This window comes from Strongylocentrotus purpuratus, unplaced genomic scaffold (genome assembly GCF_000002235.5).
Source record: "Strongylocentrotus purpuratus isolate Spur 01 unplaced genomic scaffold, Spur_5.0 spur5_scaffold_4, whole genome shotgun sequence".
In the NCBI taxonomy this organism is placed as follows: Eukaryota; Metazoa; Echinodermata; class Echinoidea; order Camarodonta; family Strongylocentrotidae; genus Strongylocentrotus; species Strongylocentrotus purpuratus.
In genome coordinates this window covers 13264187-13285366 of record NW_022145610.1, presented here as the reverse complement: position 1 = coordinate 13285366, position 21180 = coordinate 13264187, and the positions used below count along the sequence as shown (strand labels likewise).

General features: G+C 39.1%; 1 protein-coding gene and 1 long non-coding RNA gene across 4 annotated transcripts; one reads left to right on the top strand and one right to left on the bottom strand.

Moving 5' to 3' along the window:
• The first annotated feature begins 460 nt into the window (after positions 1–460).
• Positions 461–20598, top strand: LOC577534. Of its 3 annotated transcripts, none has more exons than XM_030997669.1 (6): positions 461–646; positions 15112–15252; positions 15593–15751; positions 17166–17335; positions 18249–18414; positions 19041–20598. In XM_030997669.1, exons 2-6 carry the CDS (start codon positions 15144–15146, stop codon positions 19271–19273), a joined length of 837 nt encoding a protein of 278 aa, XP_030853529.1. In that variant the 5' UTR covers positions 461–646; positions 15112–15143; the 3' UTR covers positions 19274–20598. The 3 variants fall into 3 exon arrangements, with proteins under 3 accessions (XP_030853529.1, XP_030853528.1, XP_030853530.1); XM_030997668.1 differs by having other exon boundaries at positions 462–646; positions 15133–15252; XM_030997670.1 differs by having other exon boundaries at positions 464–646; positions 15193–15252.
• Positions 8678–14671, bottom strand: LOC115929191. Its single transcript, XR_004066367.1, has 4 exons — positions 14567–14671; positions 11602–11657; positions 10327–10466; positions 8678–9375 (listed from the first exon to the last, which is right to left on the bottom strand). It is a non-coding gene; the product is annotated as an uncharacterized LOC115929191 (long non-coding RNA).
• Positions 20599–21180: the final 582 nt, after the last annotated feature.

The following is a 21180-nucleotide window of genomic DNA, read 5'->3' as shown; positions in this document are numbered from 1 at the left end:
TAATACTTTGTTTCTAGGCGCAGTATTATTTCCCCTGTCATCGGATTCAGACTTACCGCTCATAGTGTATGCATATTTTCAACTCCCTGGGGAGCATTCCGGCCAGTTGCCATTTTACAAGCGCCACCTGCATGCTAATCCAAACAAATTAACTTAGTCGCATCATGACACGTTTGAGACACAGGGAAAGGGTTCAACAAACTAGAAAAGTGGGAGAATAAGGGGAAAAAGAGAAAAATCCCTAACGATTACGACATTTCCAAATACCAACCAGTACCAGGCGCTCTTCGATCGTGCGAACTTGGCTGACCTGGAATTGCGGAACTCTTCAACTTATCCGGTTTCTTACCTCTAGTGTAATATGAATACATCCGTTGGAATAGAGGTCGACGGGTCATGGCTACGTCACAATGGAGAAAGGTTGTCACGTGATGTTGTTATCAGCAGTGTTTTGGCACGGACGATGGTTTGGAATTCCGTTTAAAACCATCAGTATCATCATGAACTTGTATTAGGTTCATGGTATCATCATCTTGGAGTCATTGCTGCTGATACGGGCAGACGAGAACTTCATACACTGAGCAGCCCAAAGGGTGGCCGTTTGCAGGACTGTCTAAGAATTTCTACAAAATACAGTAAGCGATTGGTAAGTTACGTTTTGTGGACGCAGTGTTGTCAATTCATTTTCACTTCAGTTTTAAAGGGTAAGATCATGGTGGTTAGCGAAGGGTCAAAAATGATTTATAATGTTGCATGTACTTTCAAGAGCATTTTAAAGGTGATAGAGCGTCTCTCTTCCTCGCTTGCTCAGCTTGCTCGTAACCTTTAAAACCAAGATTATTTCTGGAAAGGAAGTGCCTGAATACCACGATATTTAAGCAACGAAGTGCCCGAATAACCTTCTATTTGACAGCGAGGTGCCTGAATACATATTTCATCTTTTATATCATGATAACAATTTGACCACGCTCGTTCGCTTGACTTGATCACCACCGTTTAGAAACAGGATTATTCTGTCAAACGAGATGCCCGAATCTCTCCATATTCGCTCGCAAAACGTGGGGAAAAATTAGGACCAGGTGTAGATGCTACTTGACAAGTGTCAGAGTGATCCTAACTTAATCAGCTATAATGTGTTTGAGGTTGGAGTGACGGGAAACTTTTGTTTTTCTTTAAAAGTACTATGTCTCATTTGCGGGCCCAAATAATGAAAAGGTCAAATTTCAACGGCATTTGAAAGATAATACTAGTTTAGAACTTCACTAAAAAAAGGGGGCTTGAAAATGTCTATATAAGTGGGAAAATATGACTTCCTAAACAAAAAAGGTGAAAATCGCTGCATGTATGAAGCTTTTTTTAGTGTTTCCAAACCTCCCTGAAAATTTCCTTTATTTATACTCGTAATTTCAAATTATCATGCTTACGCAAATGTTACCACCTGGAGTGGCGATTTCTTGCATATAATCATCACATGCAATGCCGTTATGCTAGGCTTGCAACGAACACTCACGTATCACGTAACACGTGATCACGTGATCACGTATCACGTATTGCGCCCTTTTGTGAAACAGGTCACCCAAATCTACGAAGTGTTGGGTTACGTGACCCAACAAATAGTTATTTTGCTATATGCAATCTACGAAAGCTCACGTAAATTGACGCTGGCGTTTAAAAAAATAATGCAAATTGTCATTGAGAAGAGACTAATAGCAAAAAAGCTGCTTCAGGTCAGAATATGTTGTGTAACTCTGGCGCGGATCAAGGCCCCCCCCCCCCCCCGGAAAAAGGAAAAAGGAAAAAACAGAAAAAGAGAGAAGAGAGAGAGAGAGAGAGAGAGATTGAAAAGAAGGGAAAGAGGAGAGAAAGGGAAATGGAAGAAGAGAAAGAAACTGGGGGAAAAAAGGAGATCGGGGGGGGGGCGGGGAAGGGCCTTGCCTCCCAGTTGTTACCACCCCCCCCCCCCCCCCCCCCCCCCCCCCCCCCCATATAAAAAAATAAGAGAGAAGGAAGGACAGTGAAAGAAAAAAGGAAAAAAGAGGAAGAAGAGAAAAAATAAGGGGGATATCGGTTACAAGTTTCCCGCCAACAAGTTGTAGTTCGGTGGGGGGGGGGGGGGGCTCTTGCCCCCCGCCCCCAAAAAATGGGGGAAGGAAAAGAAAAGGGTGAAAAGAGGGGGAGAACAGTTGCGATTAATCCCGCCAACAACCTGTGGATCGGGGGCCGAAAGGGCCTTGCATCCCCCTTGCAAACCTGAAACAGAGAGAAGGAAGGGAAAGGAAAGGAAAAAAAGAGAGAAATGAAAGGAAAATTGGAGACAAAGGGAAGGAAAAAAAGAGGAAGAAGAGAACAAAATAAGGGGGATATCAGTAACAAGTTTCCCGCCAACAAGTTGTAGTTCGGTGGGGGTGGGGAGGCTCTTGACTTGGGGGGGGGGGGAGGATCCAGAGGCGGATCCAGGGGGGCCGGGGGCCCGCCCGCCCCCCCCCCCCCCCCCCCTGGAAAAAAAAGAAGGGAAAAAAAGAAGGGAAAAAAAAGGAAGGAAAAAAAGAGAGAGAGAGAGAGAGAAGGAAAGAGGAGAGAAAGGGAAAAGAAAAGGGGGAAGAAGGAGATCGGGGGGGGGCGTCCTAGGCTGTTGCCTTCCCCCCCCCCCCAAAATCAAAAAAATAAGAGAGAAGGAAGGAAATGGAAAGAAAAAGGAAAAGAGGAGATAAAGGGAAGGAAATTTAAGAAGAGGAAAAGAAAAGAAGGGGGTAATAGTTGCAATTTCCCGCCAACAAGTTGTGGATCGGGGTGTGCATGGTGGGGCAAAATGACCTTGCCTCCTGCCCCTCCCCCCTCCCCACTAAACTTAAAAGAAAGAGAAGGAAAAAAAATAAGAGAGAAGGAAAGAAATGGAAAGAAAAAAGGAAAAGAGGAGATAAAGGGAAGGAAATTGGAGACGAATAAAAGAAAAGAAGGGGAAATAGATCATTTGCGGTTAATCCCTCCAACAATGTGTGTAAAAGGTTGGGGGCCGAAAGGACCTTGCCCCTCCCCCCTCCCCAGCAAACTTAAAAGAAAAAAAGAGAAAGAAGAAAGGTAGGGGAGATCAGTTGCGATTTTTCCGCCAACAAGAGGGGGGGGGGGGGGGGCTCGGGGGAAATAAAATTTAATCGTGGTTTATTTCTAATTCCATAACGGTGGTTTACACATAATGCTGAAATGTCATAATTTTCCGAGATTTGTTCTCATTCTTTAGTAAATTATACTTTTTTATGCGTTTGTTGTAAAATGACAAATTCCTAAATTTACAGCCAGGCAAGAAATATGCCTCTTGAGATGCCTACATGTCAGGGCCCGCGGAACGGCGGGGATCAGGAGCTTCCAGCTCCCTCCCCACCCCCGAATTTTTTGAAAAAGCATATTAAAGAGAAATAGAAAGACAGAGAGCAAGAAAGACAGAGTAGTTAAAATAATTAAACGCCTAAAACGGGGGCTTTGCCCCCGGGACCCAACTAAGGGCCCTAAGGTGAGCCCCTTGATACTCATCCGACCGTAATTTAGTGCCTAAAACCCTTGAGCTTGTGGGGGCTCCGCCCGCTGGACCTCACGCAAATCAGTGTCTTGCCAGTGTCACAAATAAGGTATACAAATATGTTCATCTGACCGTAATCAAATGCCTAAAACCTCAGAGTTTCCGGGGTTTCCACACCCTCGACCCCACCAGGGGCCCTAAGGCGGGACCCTGAATGCTTATCTGACCGTAATTTATTGCCTTACAAGGTATCAAAATATGTTCATCTGACAGCAGGCGCGTAGCTAGGGGGCGGTGGGGCGCCACCCCCCCCCCAAAAAAAAAAGCCGGCCACAAAAAAAGAGAGGATAGTAAAGGAAGAGGACGTAGGAAGAAAAGGGAACAGACAAAAAACACTTTTGAAATTCAGACAAAGATTAAGAGTCGAAAACGGTACAACGATTGTCTTCTTTCTCTAATAATTTAATGAAATATCAAAGCCTTCGCGCAGGAGGGGGGACTGAACTGAGACAAGGATTACGAGACGAGAATGTTACAGCGAACCGTCCTCTTTCTTAAATAATTTTAATGAAACGTCAAAGCTTTTGCGCTTCGCGCGGGAGGGGGGGGGGGGACTGAATTGAGACAAGGGATAAGAGTCGAGAATGGTAATACGAATCGTCTTCTTTCTCTAATGATTTAATGAAACGTAATAGCTTCCGCGCTTCGCGCGGGAGGGGGGGGGGGGGGGGGGGGGGGACTGAATTCAGACGAGGATTAGAGTCGAGAACGGTACAACGAATCGTTTTCTTTCTCTAATGATTTAATGGAACATAAAACGCGGGAGGGGAGGGGGAACTGAATTCAGACAAGGATTAGAGTCGAGAACGGTACAACGAATCGTCTTCTGAAACGTAAAAGCTTTCGATCTTCGCGCAGGAGGGATATCAAGGGGGAGCTGAATTCAGACGAAGATTATTTTCGAGAACGGTACAACGATTCGTCTTCTTTCTCTAATAATTTAATGAAACGTCAAATCTTTCGCGCTTTGCGCATAAGGGGGTGGGGGAACTAAATTTAGACAAGGATTAAGAGTCGAAAACGGTACAACAAATCGTCTTCTTTCTCTAATAATTTAATGCAACGTCATAAGCTTCGCGGAGGATGGAGGGGGAAACTCGCCCCTCCCTGCACTACCCCCTATTACGTCACTGCTGGTCACCATTACGTACCAATATTTGGCTCGCATAATTTCAAATTAATACAGACCGATAGGAAAAATTATGCCTTACATGAGTAGGTTCATATGCTATTTTTTTTATCCCATAATGAGGGAGAGAGAGAGAGAGAGAGAGAAAGAGAGAGAGATGCAAGTGGAGAAGGCTGAAGATTTATAGAAATAAATAAATTGCAAGAAAATTGAAATGAAAAGGAGCAAGATAATAGGCCTATTTCTTTCCTTTCTCTCTATTTTTTTTCTTAAAGTTTATCTTTGGTTTCTTTTTCACATTTTTGTTTCCCAAATCATATTCCAAAATTCCAAAATTGCGCAGACCGTTTTTTCAAGGTCATATTAGAAGCACCATACCGGTACAATTTTGGACATTTTCATCGGGGGGGGGGGGGGGGGGGGGGACTATAGCCTCTTGCCCGAAAAAAGTAATTTTCTGGTTTCACAATTCGGCTAGTGAGCGAGCAACAATTTGACCATAATATTGTGAAAGTGTTATTTATCACCAAAATAAACGAGAAAAGATATAAAACAACTCACATTCGGGCAGCTCGCTGCCACCCCCTCCCAATTACGCGCGAAGCGCGGAAGCTTTGACCTTTTCTTCATTATTAGAGAAAGAAGACGATTTGTTTTACCGTTCTCGACTCCTATTCCTTGTCTGAATTCAGTTTTCCCCCTCCCGCGCAAAGCGCAGAAGCTTTGACGTTTCATTAAATTATTAGAGAAAGAAGACTATTTGTTGTACCGTTCTAGACTCTTAATCCTTGTCTGAATTCAGTTTTCCCCCTCCCGCGCAAAGCGCAGAAGCTTTGACGTTTCATTAAATTATTAGAGAAAGAAGACGATTTGTTGTACCATTCTCGACTCGTATTCCTTGTCTGAATTCAGTTTTCCCCCTCCCGCGCAAAGCGCGGAAGCTATGACTTTTTATAGTTTAAATTGAAATTATTAGAGAAAGATGATTCGTTGTACCATTCTCGACTCTTAATCCTTGTCTGCCCGGGGGGCCCGGCCCCCCCCACCCCCCCTTGAGAAAAAAATCATGTAAAATCACGTGATTTTTACCTTTTTTGGGGGTTGGGCCACCCCCCCCCCCCCTGGCGCTCAAGGGGGGGGGGGTGCAAATTAATTTTTTTTTGAGGATCAAAAAAAAAAAAAGTTGGGCCCCCTCCCCTAAGAAATCCTGGATCCGCGCCTGCTTTGACCTTTCATTAATTATTAGAGAAAGAAGATTTGTTGTACCATTCTCGACTCTTATAACTTGACTGTATTCAGCCACCTCCCCCCCCCCCCCCGCCCTCCCGCGCGAAGCACGGAAGCTTTGGCCTTTCATAGTTTAATGAATTTATTAGAGAAAGAAGATGATTCGTAGTTTCATTCTCGACTCTTAATCCTTGTCTAAATTCAATTTCCCCCTCCTGCGCTTTGCGCGGAAGCTTAAAATTTCATTAAATTAGTAAAGAAATAATACGATTCGTTGTACCGTCGACTCTTTATCCTTGTCTGAAATGAGCTTCCCCCCCCCCCCGCAAAGCGCGGAAGCTTTGACATTTCAATAAATTGTTAGAGAAAGAAGACGATTCGTTGTACCGTTCTCGACTCTTAACCCTTGTCTGAATTGAGTTCCCCCCCCCCCTCACGCGCAAAGCGCGGAAGCTTTGACGTTTCATTAAATTATAAGGGAAAGGAGACGATTCTTTGTACCATTCTCGACTCCTTGTCTAAATTCAGTTTTCCCCTGCCCGCGCATAGCGCGTAAGCTTTGACGGTTCATTAAATTATTAGAGGAAGAAGACGAATCGTTATACCATTTACGTCTCTTAATCCTTGTTTGAATTCAGTTTTCCCCTCCCGCGCGCGGAAACTTTGACGTTTCATTAAACTATCAAAGAAGACGATTCGTTTTACAATTCTCGACTCCCAATCCTTTTCTGAATTCAGTTGCCCCCCTCCCGAGCGATGCGCGGAAGCTTTGACATTTCATTAAATTATTAGAGAAAGAAGACGATTCGTTGTACCGTTCTCGACGTGTCAGAATTTTCAAAAATGTTTCTTTGTCTGCTCCTTTTTCGTCCTATATGTCATCTTACTGCTCCTACCGCCTTTGGCTACGCGCCTGCTTTAAAGGGAAAATGAAACAATCATGATTGTGATGGCACACAATTAGGTTAGTAGAAATGAAATGGAAAAAAGATCTATTACACCAACCATGGATAAATCACGGCCGGGAGCGTCATAGTTTTGTGTTATCGGGCGAGGGCCGCGGCCGGCCGGGGCGTAGCGACCAAGCGAGATTTTTTCAATGTTGAATGCTGAAATTATGCATTCTAGAAAATCCCTGAGCCCAATATGTACGTTCTTTTCGCTATATTTCTTTCTAGCTATATTTCTAAATTTCCTGGGGGACGTGTCCCCCTATCGGGCCCAGGATTGCCGCCCCTGTCCATGATTACTACCAATATGAGTTCAAATACAAGCACAAGCGAGTTGGTATGAGCTGAATCCAAATGAAGGGCAAAATAAGAGTTGTGAAGCGGCCCTACCGTTAATTTAGAATTTGACTGTTGAGTATATAACTTCTATTTAAAAGACACCCAAAATATTGTGCCCTTTCAAATTTCTCACTTCAGAGTGATGACCTTTGTAGCGCAGGGGCTGTTCTTAACGTTTAACTTTGAATCCGCGGCTCGAGATTTTATGCGGCCGGCCCGGCCCCCCCCCCCCCCTCTATTCAATAATTTCGTTATCTTTTCTCTTCTCTTTTCTCTTCTCTTCTCTTTTCTTTTCTCTCCTTTTTTCCTTTCTCTCCTCCTTTCTTTTCTTTTCTCCTTTTTTTCTCCTCTTCTCCTTTCTTTTTTTCTCTTCTTTTCTTCCTCTTTTTTTTTCTTCTTTTTTTTTGCGCCGCCAATAGGGGGGGGGGGCCGTTTCGCCCCCCCCCCCCTGGATCCGCCACTGATATGCTGTGAAGAAATTATTTCATCTGGATTATATGTTTGTCACGAGCTGACAAAAAAAAAATGAGGGGGGGGGGGGCTCGATGATAATTCATCATTTGAAGGTTTACAAAAATGTCCATGGGTTATATGCACCCACTGAAGAAAATCCATGTATAGGGTTGCTTCAGGAACCCCAGCACCCACAGATCCCACGCATGATGAGACAAACTCGAGATAAAAACACATTCTTTCACATAGGCCTACTTATTAAACGCCCCCTTACCACCTGCGTTAATTACTCCCTATTCAAATCTGACAGATGCCCCTTTTACCTTTTATAAGTGCCACTGTTCCCTTTTCATAAGTGCCTCTTGTGATATCTGATAAAAGGCTTTTTTATTCTTTACTTTGTCACGCGTCCCCTTATAATTTTTAATAAGTGCCCTTTTACCTTTTTAATAAGAGCCCCTTTCCTTTCTCATCAATGTCCTTATGACACATGCCTCCTTTTCCTTTCTTGTAAGTACCCTTTTCCTACTGATAGGTGCCCCTTTTCCTTTTTTAATGATTCCCCTTTTCTCTATTTCTCTCCGAAAATTATCTTCTGCAAGGTTTGTTCCATTGACTGAACAACCTCTTGCAATTCCTTTCTGTCTCACTTTCAGTCGTACTTGTTACCACTCATTTGCATTCCCTCGTTATCAACTACGATCAACCATTCCATATTCACTCCATTACTGTCCACATTTCAATTGGATTCTCTTCACTCTACCTTTTGCAGCCTTTGCAGAATCTTTGCTAGAAGTAGAACATTTTTAATTTAGGGTTAGCATTTTATTCAAGTTTTCTAACTTGAAAAAAGGAAAGTGAACCATTGTTTAATTTCAATATCTTGACATAATTTTTTTTTAAAGACAATTGAATTTAACACTAGAAATTTTTAATTGGTTTGCCCCCCCCCCCCCCAAAAAAAAAAAAAAAACACACAACACCACCACCAAAGTGGTACCAGGGTTTTTGTTAGGAGGCCATGTCCTGTATAATTTTTATTTTTAAGAATAGTTTTCTCTTTTTTTAATTAACTTTACATTGGTATACCGTTAATTTCACTGGGGAAACAACCCCCCCCCCTCCCATTAACAATCAACACTGCCGTTACTTCCACCAACACTAATGCTATAATTCAAAACTTTTCACTTTCTAAGTCCATGGGCCATGTAATAATAGCACCAGGAAGAGGATAGCAAGCTGCCCCCCCCCCCGTCCATAGAGGTAAATGAATTTCAACAAGTAAAATTATAATTAAAATATCATTAATTAATTCAATCTTTGATATGGACTGATAGATCTTTATCACTCAAATTTCAAGGAGAATCTTTCTGCCCAGTTCTCAGTTTCATCTTATAAGATGGTAGTTTACATTGTTAGAATTTTAATGTTTATTCATTGAGGATTAGTTATCTTTAATTATTTCTACGTTGACAAGATAATAAACTTCATTAGCTTTATTGAATGTGGTATTCTACAAACATATAATACAAATAATAAATAAATATCATGTAAATATTCCAGTTTAAACCCATCTATATTGTACACTTTCATAATATGAGGGTGGCATCTTTAAGACGTAGTCCCGTGTAGATGTCTTCTGCATTCATCACTAAAGTTGTAGCCTAGTTTTCAGAAGAAAGGGCTGTAGTGATAACCCAAGTCTGTTGAATGGAAAAATGAAATAAGATATAAGAAAATCAATGACGACTAATAACACACACCCTGATACCTGCTCAGAAAAAGGAAGGATTGAAATTCACTTGGGGTTCTATTGGGCAAACCGAAACTATTTTTCGTACAAGACTAGTTTCTGACCACATTTTAGATTATTTCTGATGATCCCATTGAGACGATAGGACTGCTGGAGTATGGTTCAGACAAGGTATGAAATAAGTAATACAATGTACTTGTGATGTAAACTCGTGCTCATTATTGAATAATACTCGGTTAAAGGTAATACAAAGTTTTACGAAATTTTGAAAATTGGGTATTTTGATATATTTGAATGCCCCTGTGGATGTATTATAAGCACTAGAAAACTTAGCCTCTAAAACACTTCTGCTTTCGAGAAAAATTGAATATAAATATTTACTGGTGCTCCCGGTAAATTTTGATAAATTTCAAATGGTAGCTGCGACCATGAAAATCTCAGAATATGTAGATGTGATATATAACTTCCAAACGAGAATAGCAAATTGGTCGATTTTAGTCAAGAAAAATTTATATCTTGACCTTGAGAGGGAGCTATACAACATAAAGAGTTTATTATTTACAATTTCATAATTTTAGACTCGATTACAACCGCGACAATGATCACTGAATATTGTAGGATCTCATATGCGTCCAATATGTTCATTTGAACCAAATTTATGACCCCAAACTAAAACTGTGTATTACCTTTAAGTATGGGACATAAAATGACCAAACAACTTGGACCAGAGAATATACTGGAAATAATGCTACTGAAACACACGTAACGTAGACTTATATTTCATCTATATTGACATTTAATTTTTAATCTAAATCACAATTGTGATATTCAGTCAATTATTCGTCAGATCTATAATTTTCTGCATGACATGTGTTCCACAAAAGTTTATTGGGGTACCTACATGTATATTAGCACACTTGCTCGTATGAAGTGTAGTAGGCCCGCATCTCTAGATATGATCCCGTCAATATCTCTTCTTTGTTCCTCTCCTGAGTTTGTAAACCAGCATGCCTTCATCACCCACTGTAGAGAAGCATCATCCTACATGACAGAAAACAAAGTAGGTACTTCAATTTAAAACTGATACTAATGGATACATATCAACCATAATACATCCTATAAACAGACTTTCATCTTATTTTGTGTTCTTCTTCATCTTCATTGCTCAAGAAGTGAAAGGAGCCCTTACAAAAAAGTAATGAGGGGTCCTGTGTATACCCTACATGTAGTGCTTTGGATGTGGATTAGATATGGCTCTTCTACACACAGGCCAGGTCCCCCCCCCCCACTCAGGGGTCGGCAGGACCGCATGCGTATTCCCAAAATGTCCAGTAAAGGGGTAGTTTTCACAAAGTCTGGCTCATAGCACACAAAAATCCGGCCCGTATTGACTTTACACACCAGACTTAGGGGGTGTTTTCAAAAGGAGGGAACACGCATACGCATACCCCAAATAACACTGAGTGGGGGGGGGGGGGCGGGCACACAGGACCTCCTTTAAATAAGGACACATTTTCCTTTGTAAACCAACAAAATTAAAGACATCAATATTTCTCTTTCCTTATCTTCTTCTCAACCCCACATGCAGCTCATCATTTAGTATTTTTTTCTGTACCCTCGATCTCTCACTTCTTTTTGTCATTGTCTACTCTTTGTATAATTATGACCATGTTCTTCTATCTTTGTCGTGTAAAGTATTGTCTTGTCCCTTTCTCGTCTCTGTTGGCATCCCCATTTTTCTTTCCCCTATTTTGTAGTTCCTTTTGTCATTACAGAATAGTAAATTTAATTACTCATTATTCCTAAGTTTCATTTGAGGTGTTCACACTTGTACAAGCATTGCTTTTTAGTGGACCCCTCTGTTTCCAACATGTATTTCTTAAATTTGTTTTAAATGCTTATAATAATTTGTAATGTTTTGTTGGAAATGTGAATAAATTTGAAATTGAAATTGAAATTGTATGCTAGGTGCAGAACTAGAATAAAATATACCCTCCACTATATACGCTAATAATAATAATAATAATAATAAAAATGTTACTTATAAAGCGCTCACCACCGAAGTCTCTAAGCGCTATAATTGCAACGTCAACTTAGTTCCATTTACTTTGTTAGTGAATTAATACATGTAGGTGATCGTTTAATATTTGTGTGCTAAATAACCTGGTAATTTTACCTGCATGGGACTTTCTGCTTCCTGTTGTTAACTTCTTTCAGCTCTTTAGTTTCAATCTGTTGGAACAAAAAGAAGGAAAAACCCAATACAATAATCAAGGCATCCCTTTCTCCTTAACAATAAAATAGATCAAGCATAATAGCTATTTTTTATGTCATGGTTGGCCTTAAATTTAACATGGTGTGGAAATCAACATTCCTATTTAATGAACCACAGTACAAAGTAAAACTAATGGAATATTTAACGTGTACCTCACACAGTGCTTTCTATGGCCTATGAGCACGAAGAAGTACTAAGTAGAATTAGTTTATTATAACAAGAAGAGGTGGACTACAGATAAGTAAACATAATTGTGGACTAGGGGTCATTTCTTATACAACGTCCAACAAAAATATATTTATCAACATGAACTGCACAATTTGGAAACAAATCTTTAATTTAGACTCCTTATGAATATGAGTTATGACAACTAGACAAGCATGCTGGACCCACACAAAATCTAAACATTAAATAAACAAATCCTAGTTGTTGTTTTTCGAATATTTTTATTAATAAGTTCCAGGTTTACATCTAGATCTAGGCCTAAATAAAATAGGGTTTGGAGTTGTTTGATTATCCATGGTCACAGATAATTCTGGTCTGAAGTTGACACCACCAATTTTTCATTTCATTTCATTTCAAAGACTTTATTTTCTGCAATCAAACAAATCAGTTATTCAACAAATATGGATAATTATATAAAACATAAGGTATGCAAACAATATACAAAATATAGAAACAAATGTATAATACATGAGTAAGAGTAAATTTATACGTTGGGCCATTGCGTGTATAATTGCAAATTTGAAATTTAGTGTGCTGAAATTCGAAAATCGTGCCGGCCAATATTTTGCTCAGTGGGGGGGGGGGGGGGGGGGGGGGGGGGGGGTATTGAGTACCTCAACAGAGTCCACGTCTAGAAGAAGGGTCTACTAAAGATTTTAACAAGAATTAACCCACTTGGATTATTAAAGAAATCATACTTCATAGATTATTTCAAGGTAAGTTAAATCTAGATTTAAATTCAATCAATAAATTGATGAATTAGATTCATGATGACGATCAAATTGATTGAGATTGATTGAGATTGAAAAGGTTTTATTGATTGCACTTCGCAGCCAGATGGCTGAATTATGAACAATTTACATTGGCAATGAATTATAATACATACAAATGTGGTTGACATTGTCACAAAGTATAATATACAGTATATAACAAAATTCATAACAAAGTTCATAACTAATATGACTAAGGCAATAACAGGCAAATTAATTCACGTTTAAAATATATTTTGTGAGGTGACACAAGAGTAGGTCAAAGGATGAGCAAGCAGGCCCTTTGCTCTTCAATACACGCTCTCATTCCTATACACGCTCCTATTCTCGCTCCTGTACCTTGGACACTCTCATAAGAACTCACATTTACACTCTTATACACACTCCCATTCACACTCCCATACACTAGCTAACGGTCTGCTCGCTCATCCCTGGACCTCTCGTGTCAAGGAGTGTCGGGTATTTAAAAAAAATAAACAACAAAACAAGTAAGCTCCTTCCCGACTTTCGTAAATTGGGGAGAAATAAGTAAATGAATTAAAAACTTGAACACCATTTGATCTGAATTGCCATGTCATGATTGCTACAAAACCTTATCACTATTCAATGTACATTTTAAAAAGATGTTACAAGTAATTATGGAAGCATAGAATTTAAAATTTAAAATGCGGAATGTAAAATGTAAAAATGTAAAAATGTATGCAGACAATGAGACACCGGACCATTCAACAGATAGACAATTAAGATTCATTCATGCATTCAACAGGTCTATTAGGTAGGGAATTGAGCTATTTCTATAGCGGTTCGTTTTACAATGAAATTGACGATACTTGGTCCTTCTTCGCAGTGAATAATCTACATTATTGTTAACAGGTAACCAATGTTTACAAAGTGGGTTGTTGACAAGAGATGAAGCAAAATTAGTGCATAATTGTTTGCGTCTATCTGACAGGGTCTGCAAAGAACACACTTCAAGAGCTTTGTCATAATTAATATATTGATCACCTAGTATGGTCCTACATGCTCTTTTCTGGATTCGTTCCAAACTTAAGATATGACTTTGGGTGAGGTTTCCGTTAAAAACAGGTACTCCATAATCCAATATTGGGCGAATATATCCCTTGTAAATTGTTACTAGATCACAGAAAGGCAATCTGTATGTTTTGAGAATACGAAGCATGAAAAGTTTTTTATTAGCACGGCATAAAAGGTCTGAGATATGACTGTCCCATTTCAAATCGGACTGCACAGTTATTCCTAAAATTTTTGCTTTTTGTACACTGTTTAAGCACTCATCCCCAATAAACAAAGGTCTCTGATCAGCTATATTCTTAGAAAAAGAGATAAACATACAATGACATTTCGATGGATTAAGAGTCATGTTATTACGAAGAGACCATTGATAAAAATCAGTATTTGGTAATTTAGACGGTTGTGATAATGTACGACTTTCAACTAATGTCAGATCGTCTACATACTTGAAGTATGGTACTTCTGAGTTAAAACAAGCATCATTTATCATTATTAGGAAAATAATTGGTCCTAATTTTGTACCCTGTGCTACACCGGCATGAGACGTTGACCAGTCTGAAAAATTTGCAGATGAGCACCGCAATTCCACGGGGTGGGCCTGCCGGAACCCGGGCCCTAACTGGGTGACATGACGGCAAACCGCAGTCAAACTACTTCACGACGATGAAAATCAAAGTGCAATTTGAAGAGAAATATTTCCCTAGGCTTTTCCCCAAATATCTGTTGAGAACAGTCTCAAAATGAAAAGAAATTACCGAAGATCACGAAAACTATTACAAATTTTTCAAAATTAATCACTAAATTCACTAAATTCACTCATATTGCAATCAATTACTCACCCATTCTCCGACTTTGTTGTCAGCTAGCTAGGCGCAGGCGATACGTATACTCGTACCGTACCATAGAGATATATACTGTACCGTACACACAAATCATACATATTACGGTGACGTCATGACTTGTCTTAGTAACAAGCGCTTGCAATTATAAAAACATTGATTAAACACTCACGTCACGTTTTGGAAGACGTGATCATTCGTGTTTTACCGGCGTGGAAAACAACGAATGGTAGACCCTACACTTCGTAAATTAGAGTCACCTATTTTACGAAACAGCGCAAAACGTGATACGTGATCACGTGAACGTGAACGTGAGTGTTCGTTGCAAGCCGTTATGCTATGGCTCTCGAGGCAACAACAAAATTATGGATATAAATGAATTAATGAAACCTACGTAATACGCCTCCCGCCCTACCTTATTTGCTTAAAAAAAAATATGAATTGGGCCTAGATCGATTTCAACCCTTAGCACGTTTGTAAAGTTGTTGGAGTTCCCTTATCTACTTATGTTGTATTTTTGAAAAATCGTTGCCGTCGTGTTTGAGAATTTTGTTTTCTTCAAGCAGAACCGACAATCATGTTGGCAGTTTGTCTTCTCACTTTCATCACTGCGTTGACTACCGCAGCCCCGACGTCGACCCCGAACCCGACCCCTGAGCCTCCTAATGGAATTCGCCAATGTGCGCGTGAGTCTCTCAATACTTACATTCATTCACTTTTCATATATATTTTTTTTTATATTAAGTTGTCTATGTATGCGTTTATTTACTTATTTGTTTATTCATCGTTTATCTAGTTCTGGATTTATTTATTAATGTATTTGTTTGTTTATATATCTATACATCCAATTTACCTATCTATATATTAATGTATCTATTAATCGTCGTTATATTTTTCTATCTATCTATCAATCTTATATCTAAACTATTATTTTTTTTATTGAGCGATGTGTTTACTTAATTATTTAGTCATTCAACTATCTATTTACATTTCCATCCCTCTTGTTCACCCCCCTCCCCCCTTCAGGCTCAGAGTGCCCCGTCTACACTGAATTGGCAGATTATGGTCTAGATATGTGGAAGCGGCGGATCGAACCAGGAGTTTGGGCGCGTAAGGTTGCTCCAACCTGCAACAGAACTACTGCGATAGGTTTAGTCTACATGGACATCCATTACTACTTTAGGGGTAAGAATGAAAATCAGAGTTTGTAAATTCTGTTACAGTTCCTAAAACAGCATGGAACACTCATTTCGGGATTACCCATTATATCAGAAGATTTATCCAACGTTTGATGTAAGATGATAAAATTACTTTATATTAAGATCAGATTTTTGTTTGGATTGTATGGAAGTGATAAGATTCAATCTAATATTATTATCTTGTACGCCAAATACTACATGCTTTTCATCAAACATAAATTTATCTTATCATCGATCAATTATTTCCAATCCATTTCAAGATATTATTAAACATTGGTTTAGCTGCTGTGAAATGAAAGCGACAAAGATCAGTCGTATGTGCACTAGGATAATGCATTCTACTCGCAAAAAGACGCACCCTAACGGGATTTAACAAATAATTTATAATCATATCCAGGCAAAAAATTGATACGATCAAAACTATCTTCTAAATTTGTTTGATGACTTGATGAATTTCATCGATTCGAATTATGCATGCCTAAAACCTTAAGTTTTTTGTTAAGTCTCGTTTGATTTATCTACGTCTTGCTTTTCTTTATATTAGCTTTGGAAGAACAGTGCTTTAATTTACTTATTCATATATTTTGTTAGTTTACATTGTACTTCTAATTGTTGACTTTAGTAGTAAGCATTGTCCAAAATAGAATTAGCTACTCCAGTCGCCCATTTTCGGAGCTATTTGAACATCAAAACTTGTTTATAAAGAAAGTAAGAGGAAAGACAAGGAAGGGAGGAGATGGAGGGGACATGCCGATTCGAACAAAAGGGAATTAAGATTTGTTTACATATCTTACTATGCCTACATCATCTTTTTTTAAATATGTTGTATTGATTTAAAAAAGTATAAGATATTTGTTATACTAGATATAACATTATAATGATCATATATACAAACTAAAATGATCATGGACAAGAGCATTATAAAAATAAAACAGAAACAAACAAGAAAAATGAACTATCTTTCCCCCTCTCTTATAAAGCTAGCATGGATATCAATAATAAGGGATATATAGAGCAACGTCGATCTGGCGCTGCTCAGTGGCTGCCGGGCTCACGATCAATTGGGCAAAAAGAATTTCCATTTTCGATTTAACTTAATAAAATTTAGAGTGGACTTTAAAAGATTATTATTATTATTATTTATTATTATTATTATAAATCAGTCCTTTGGCATGGGAGTAAGGTGAAGATGGCCGATTCGATTTCAATCTTCCACCTCCTAAAATGAAACTTCCATTTATCTTTCTTTTTGGCAGTGTGATATTCCGTATATTTTTCAGTCTCGATAAAATGTTTAAAACCAAAGTAGGAGGGGCGTTAACTTTATAACTTGCAAACATAAATGTTGTACTTCGTCTTATTCTACCAAACTTTCTTTACATCGAATTTTTTTACAACAGACAACGGGATTAACCGGACGACACCAATCATGATGGAAGTCTCGGAAAACAAGGCCGCGCCATCTTTTTGTCCTGACCAATCAGAATCCTTCCCTTGCTGTGACGAAATCTACGCACTTCTCTTCTACATCCCTGCAGTTTCGCAGGCAACCGCCCCACCCCCATCAAAGGTACACAACTTACAACCACATAGACAACATAGTAGTCAGTGTCCATGTGTATTGCATCATAATTCGCTGACACCGAATGCAGTTGAATTACCTGGTAATGTGCTCAAGCATCTTATGCACCAGAAAATACTTCAGCCTGCCCCGCCCCGCCCCCCCCCCCCCCCCCCACCACTCAGTGTTATTTAGGATACGCACATGCATGTTCCTTCCTTTTGAAAACACCCCCCTAAGTCCGTTGTGTAAAGTCAATATGGGCCGGATTTGTGTGTACTACGAGCCGGACTTTGGTGCGTGAAAAGCACCCCTTTACCGGACATGTTGTGAACCCGCATGGTATCGTTCCGTTCATGGAGTGGAGGGCCGGGCAGCCTGCCAATTCATATCACGTCGGAAGCTTTTTTTAATGAGAATTCCTCGTAGTGGTAGGTTCAGGGCACAGTCCATTACACACGAGCTGTTGGACTAGAAAAAGAAGTCCACGCTTAGTGGCTGATAACACCTTTTATTGTGTAAATATCCGAATGGTGTCGAATCCCCCTACCCCCCCCCCCCCCCCCTCGTCCCCCATGAGACCCCACTCCTATAACAGGTTGCTGGCATCCTTACTCCGCTTAGTCTTTATGTAGACAAAGCTATCATTAACATCGGCAGTTTTCAGGATCTAAGGACTCGTTATTTCTTTCTTTCTCACTATAATAATAATAATAACAATATTTAATTTTTACATAGCGCTTAATACAAATGTCTCTAAGCGCTTTACAAATATACTATTACCCCGGTCATTGGATTCAGTTCTTGCCCGCACACAATGTGTGCACTATTGTCTTGTTGAAAAGCAGTGGCCCCTAATGTTGATTGAATTATCTTGAATAATCAATCAATCGATATAATTTTGGATTTCATTTTTTCAAAGGACTCTGGGGTGGAGCTAGTGCACATGGAAGATCCTCGGGAGTTCTACGGAATCACCTTAGGTGGGCGACCAGTCAATGAAAATGTGACAGCGAATTACAATCAGCTTTCTAAATACCTCGACGAGCAGGGTATTCGATTCGATGACGATGCATTCCTTGTTGCTTGTGAGTAATTATGTAGTACCTCTGGCAATCATCCACTTAGTAAAACGTTCACGGCAACCATCCTCTCAGGACAATTTACAACAATACTATTATAATTGTCATTAATGTTCGTTATTGTTGATGATGATAATGATGATGATGACGGTGATGATAGGTATCAATATTAACATTTTGTATTATTGTTATTATTATCAGTAATATATTTTTTAGTCATTATTATTCTCTTTATCATTACATAGTCATGATAAATACTAATATTATAACTATCGTTATTATTATTGTTATTATTTTATTATCACTATTATTGTGATCTATATTAAATTAATAGTATCGTAATTATTATTAATATTGTCTTCATCTTCGTCATCACCATTAAATCAAGCTGGTGTCGCGGTATAGTTGTACATTCAATGCAAGGATTGAGGGTTCGAACCTCAGCGTGGCGACACTAACGTCTTTTGGCCGACATCGATCTACGTTTTTAACTCTCCAACCTGGTGCAAATGCATGGTTACCTGGTAAACACCGGGGTAATAATATTGTAGGGCACTCAGAGACAGGTGTGAAGCTGATGCTGTTTCCCTAGGTAACGAAAATTATCATTTTGTATTGTATGTTTATTTCAGCTTATGATGCACCATGGCGGCCTCAGCCTCATCGTAATGAAATCCTGATTCCTATCAAGAAACCATGCAGAAGGCATGATGGTAATGATGGCATCGCCAACCCGAAAGACGGTCAAGAAAACGAAACAGATCAAGGTCTCGATGGTGTTCGTGGTCGTGAGGCCGGTCATGGAGGTCGTCGTCAAAGACGCAACGTCGACTACCTTCCCAACATCGATCTCATTCCGTTTTGAGATGGTCGGCAAACGACTCTAACCAAGATTCTAATGATGTTATGTCATTTCATTTCGTTCGTAAAGTATGATATACTACATGTTAAGAATAAGACAAGCTGAAGGGTGAAGGCACTCTTTTTTATTTTTTTTCCTTTTACATTTTAAAGGCATATAGGGTACTTTGCTTTTTTCATTTGTTATGTGATTTAAGACAATTGCCTTTTAAATAGTGTTGAAATACATCACATGTATAATTACGTATCAGCATGATCAGGAGCCGCATTTTCATTAGCCATTCGGCTATTCGATGGGTTACCATTAACACAGTACATGTACTTTTGTTTATCCTGTAATTATGTAATTTCAGAAATAGTAATAAATTCATTCATTCGTTCGCGCGTTTATCCGAAGGTCACCATCGTCATTCCGAAACACACATTTTCATACGTTGGGGGGGGGGGGGGGGGGGGTCATAACTCTGAAAATGTAATAGGGATCGTAGTTTTTGCGTTATTCCGAAGGTTCGTTTACCTGAAGGATCATTATAGTTCCCAAAGTGAAATTGGGTTCATTATTCCAAATATCCATACTTCCATAGATGAAGTAGAGTTTGTTTTTCCGGAGGTTTATAATTCTCATAAATGATACTTGGATAACCTGGTTCTATTTCAATTTTGGAATTACAAATCCTACATGTATATGAGATGATCTCTCTCTCTCCGTCGGTCGATAATCTATATCCCGACAAGTCGAATGGAGCATGGCGGAAGGGGGGGGGGGGGAGGCTGGTGCACCTTCTCACATCCCCTTCCATGGCTAAAAAAACACTAAAGAAAATGAGTCCCTAATTTTACCTTCGAATTATGCCACTAGCAGCAAGTTTAGACATTCCATGAGACCTCCAAAGGCACCTGATAATAAGATGACGTTTTATTTGAAGTTTGGGGCAGTGATGACCCCCCCCCCCACACACACACACACACACACCTCGCCATCCCGCCAGATAATTCTGAATTTGCTAGTGGAAACCATCCATGAATCTATAAATAAATTCGTTTATAATTTTGATTTCTGTCATGATTCAGGATAATAACGACCATTGAGTGGTTGTGAGAAAAAGATTAATTATTACAATAACAGTAACTGGCAGTCAGTGATCGACTTACGTTCATGTTATGAGTACTGTATATATGTTTTAGATATAATGTTAATGTTTAAGACACCAACTGAATTGGCAATGACGTAATAGTAATCCCTTTCTCATTGATAATTTTTATTTTTTTATCGGATTGGTCTTGCAAATTTGTTAGGCCTATTGATTAATAAATACTTCTAGCCGTAAATTTCTCTGAACTCAATTTCTTTACGCCTCTCTGGAAAAATCACAGGCTTCTATTTTGATGGAGATAATGATGTAGGTTATGATGATGATGATGATGATAATGATGTAGATTATAATGATGATGATAATGATGACGATGATGCTACTGATGTTGATGATGATGATGATAATGATGTAGATTATAATGATGATGATAATGATGTAGATTATGATGATGATGATGATGATGAAACCGATGATGGTGGTCGAATGAGGATGGTGATATTACTTGGTAGTGGTATAATAGTGGTGGTTATAATAATGGTGATATATTATGATGACGATGGTGGTGATGATGATGATGATAATGAGGAGGAGGAGGGAGAAGGGTAGGAGGAGGTGGAGCTCAGGAGATGAGAAGGAGGAGGGATGGGAGGAGCATATGGACTGGGGAGAAAGAGGTTTTGATTTTATTTTATTTTTGCATTTTCCCAAATGATAATAACTGAATAAAAAAGAACATATTAAACGTAAAATATAACTACCTGTAGTACAAAATGGTTAAAACGAATAACTTCTTGTCAGAATGTTATTTACATAATTA

Coding starts and splice junctions, on each gene's coding strand:
- LOC577534 (XM_030997669.1), top strand. CDS start 15,144: ATGTTGGCAGTTTGTCTTCTCACTTTCATCACTGCGTTGACTACCGCA. Junction 15,752..17,165: donor CATCCATTACTACTTTAGGG/GTAAGAATGAAA, acceptor TTTTTACAACAG/ACAACGGGATTAACCGGACG. Junction 18,415..19,040: donor CGATGCATTCCTTGTTGCTT/GTGAGTAATTAT, acceptor TGTTTATTTCAG/CTTATGATGCACCATGGCGG.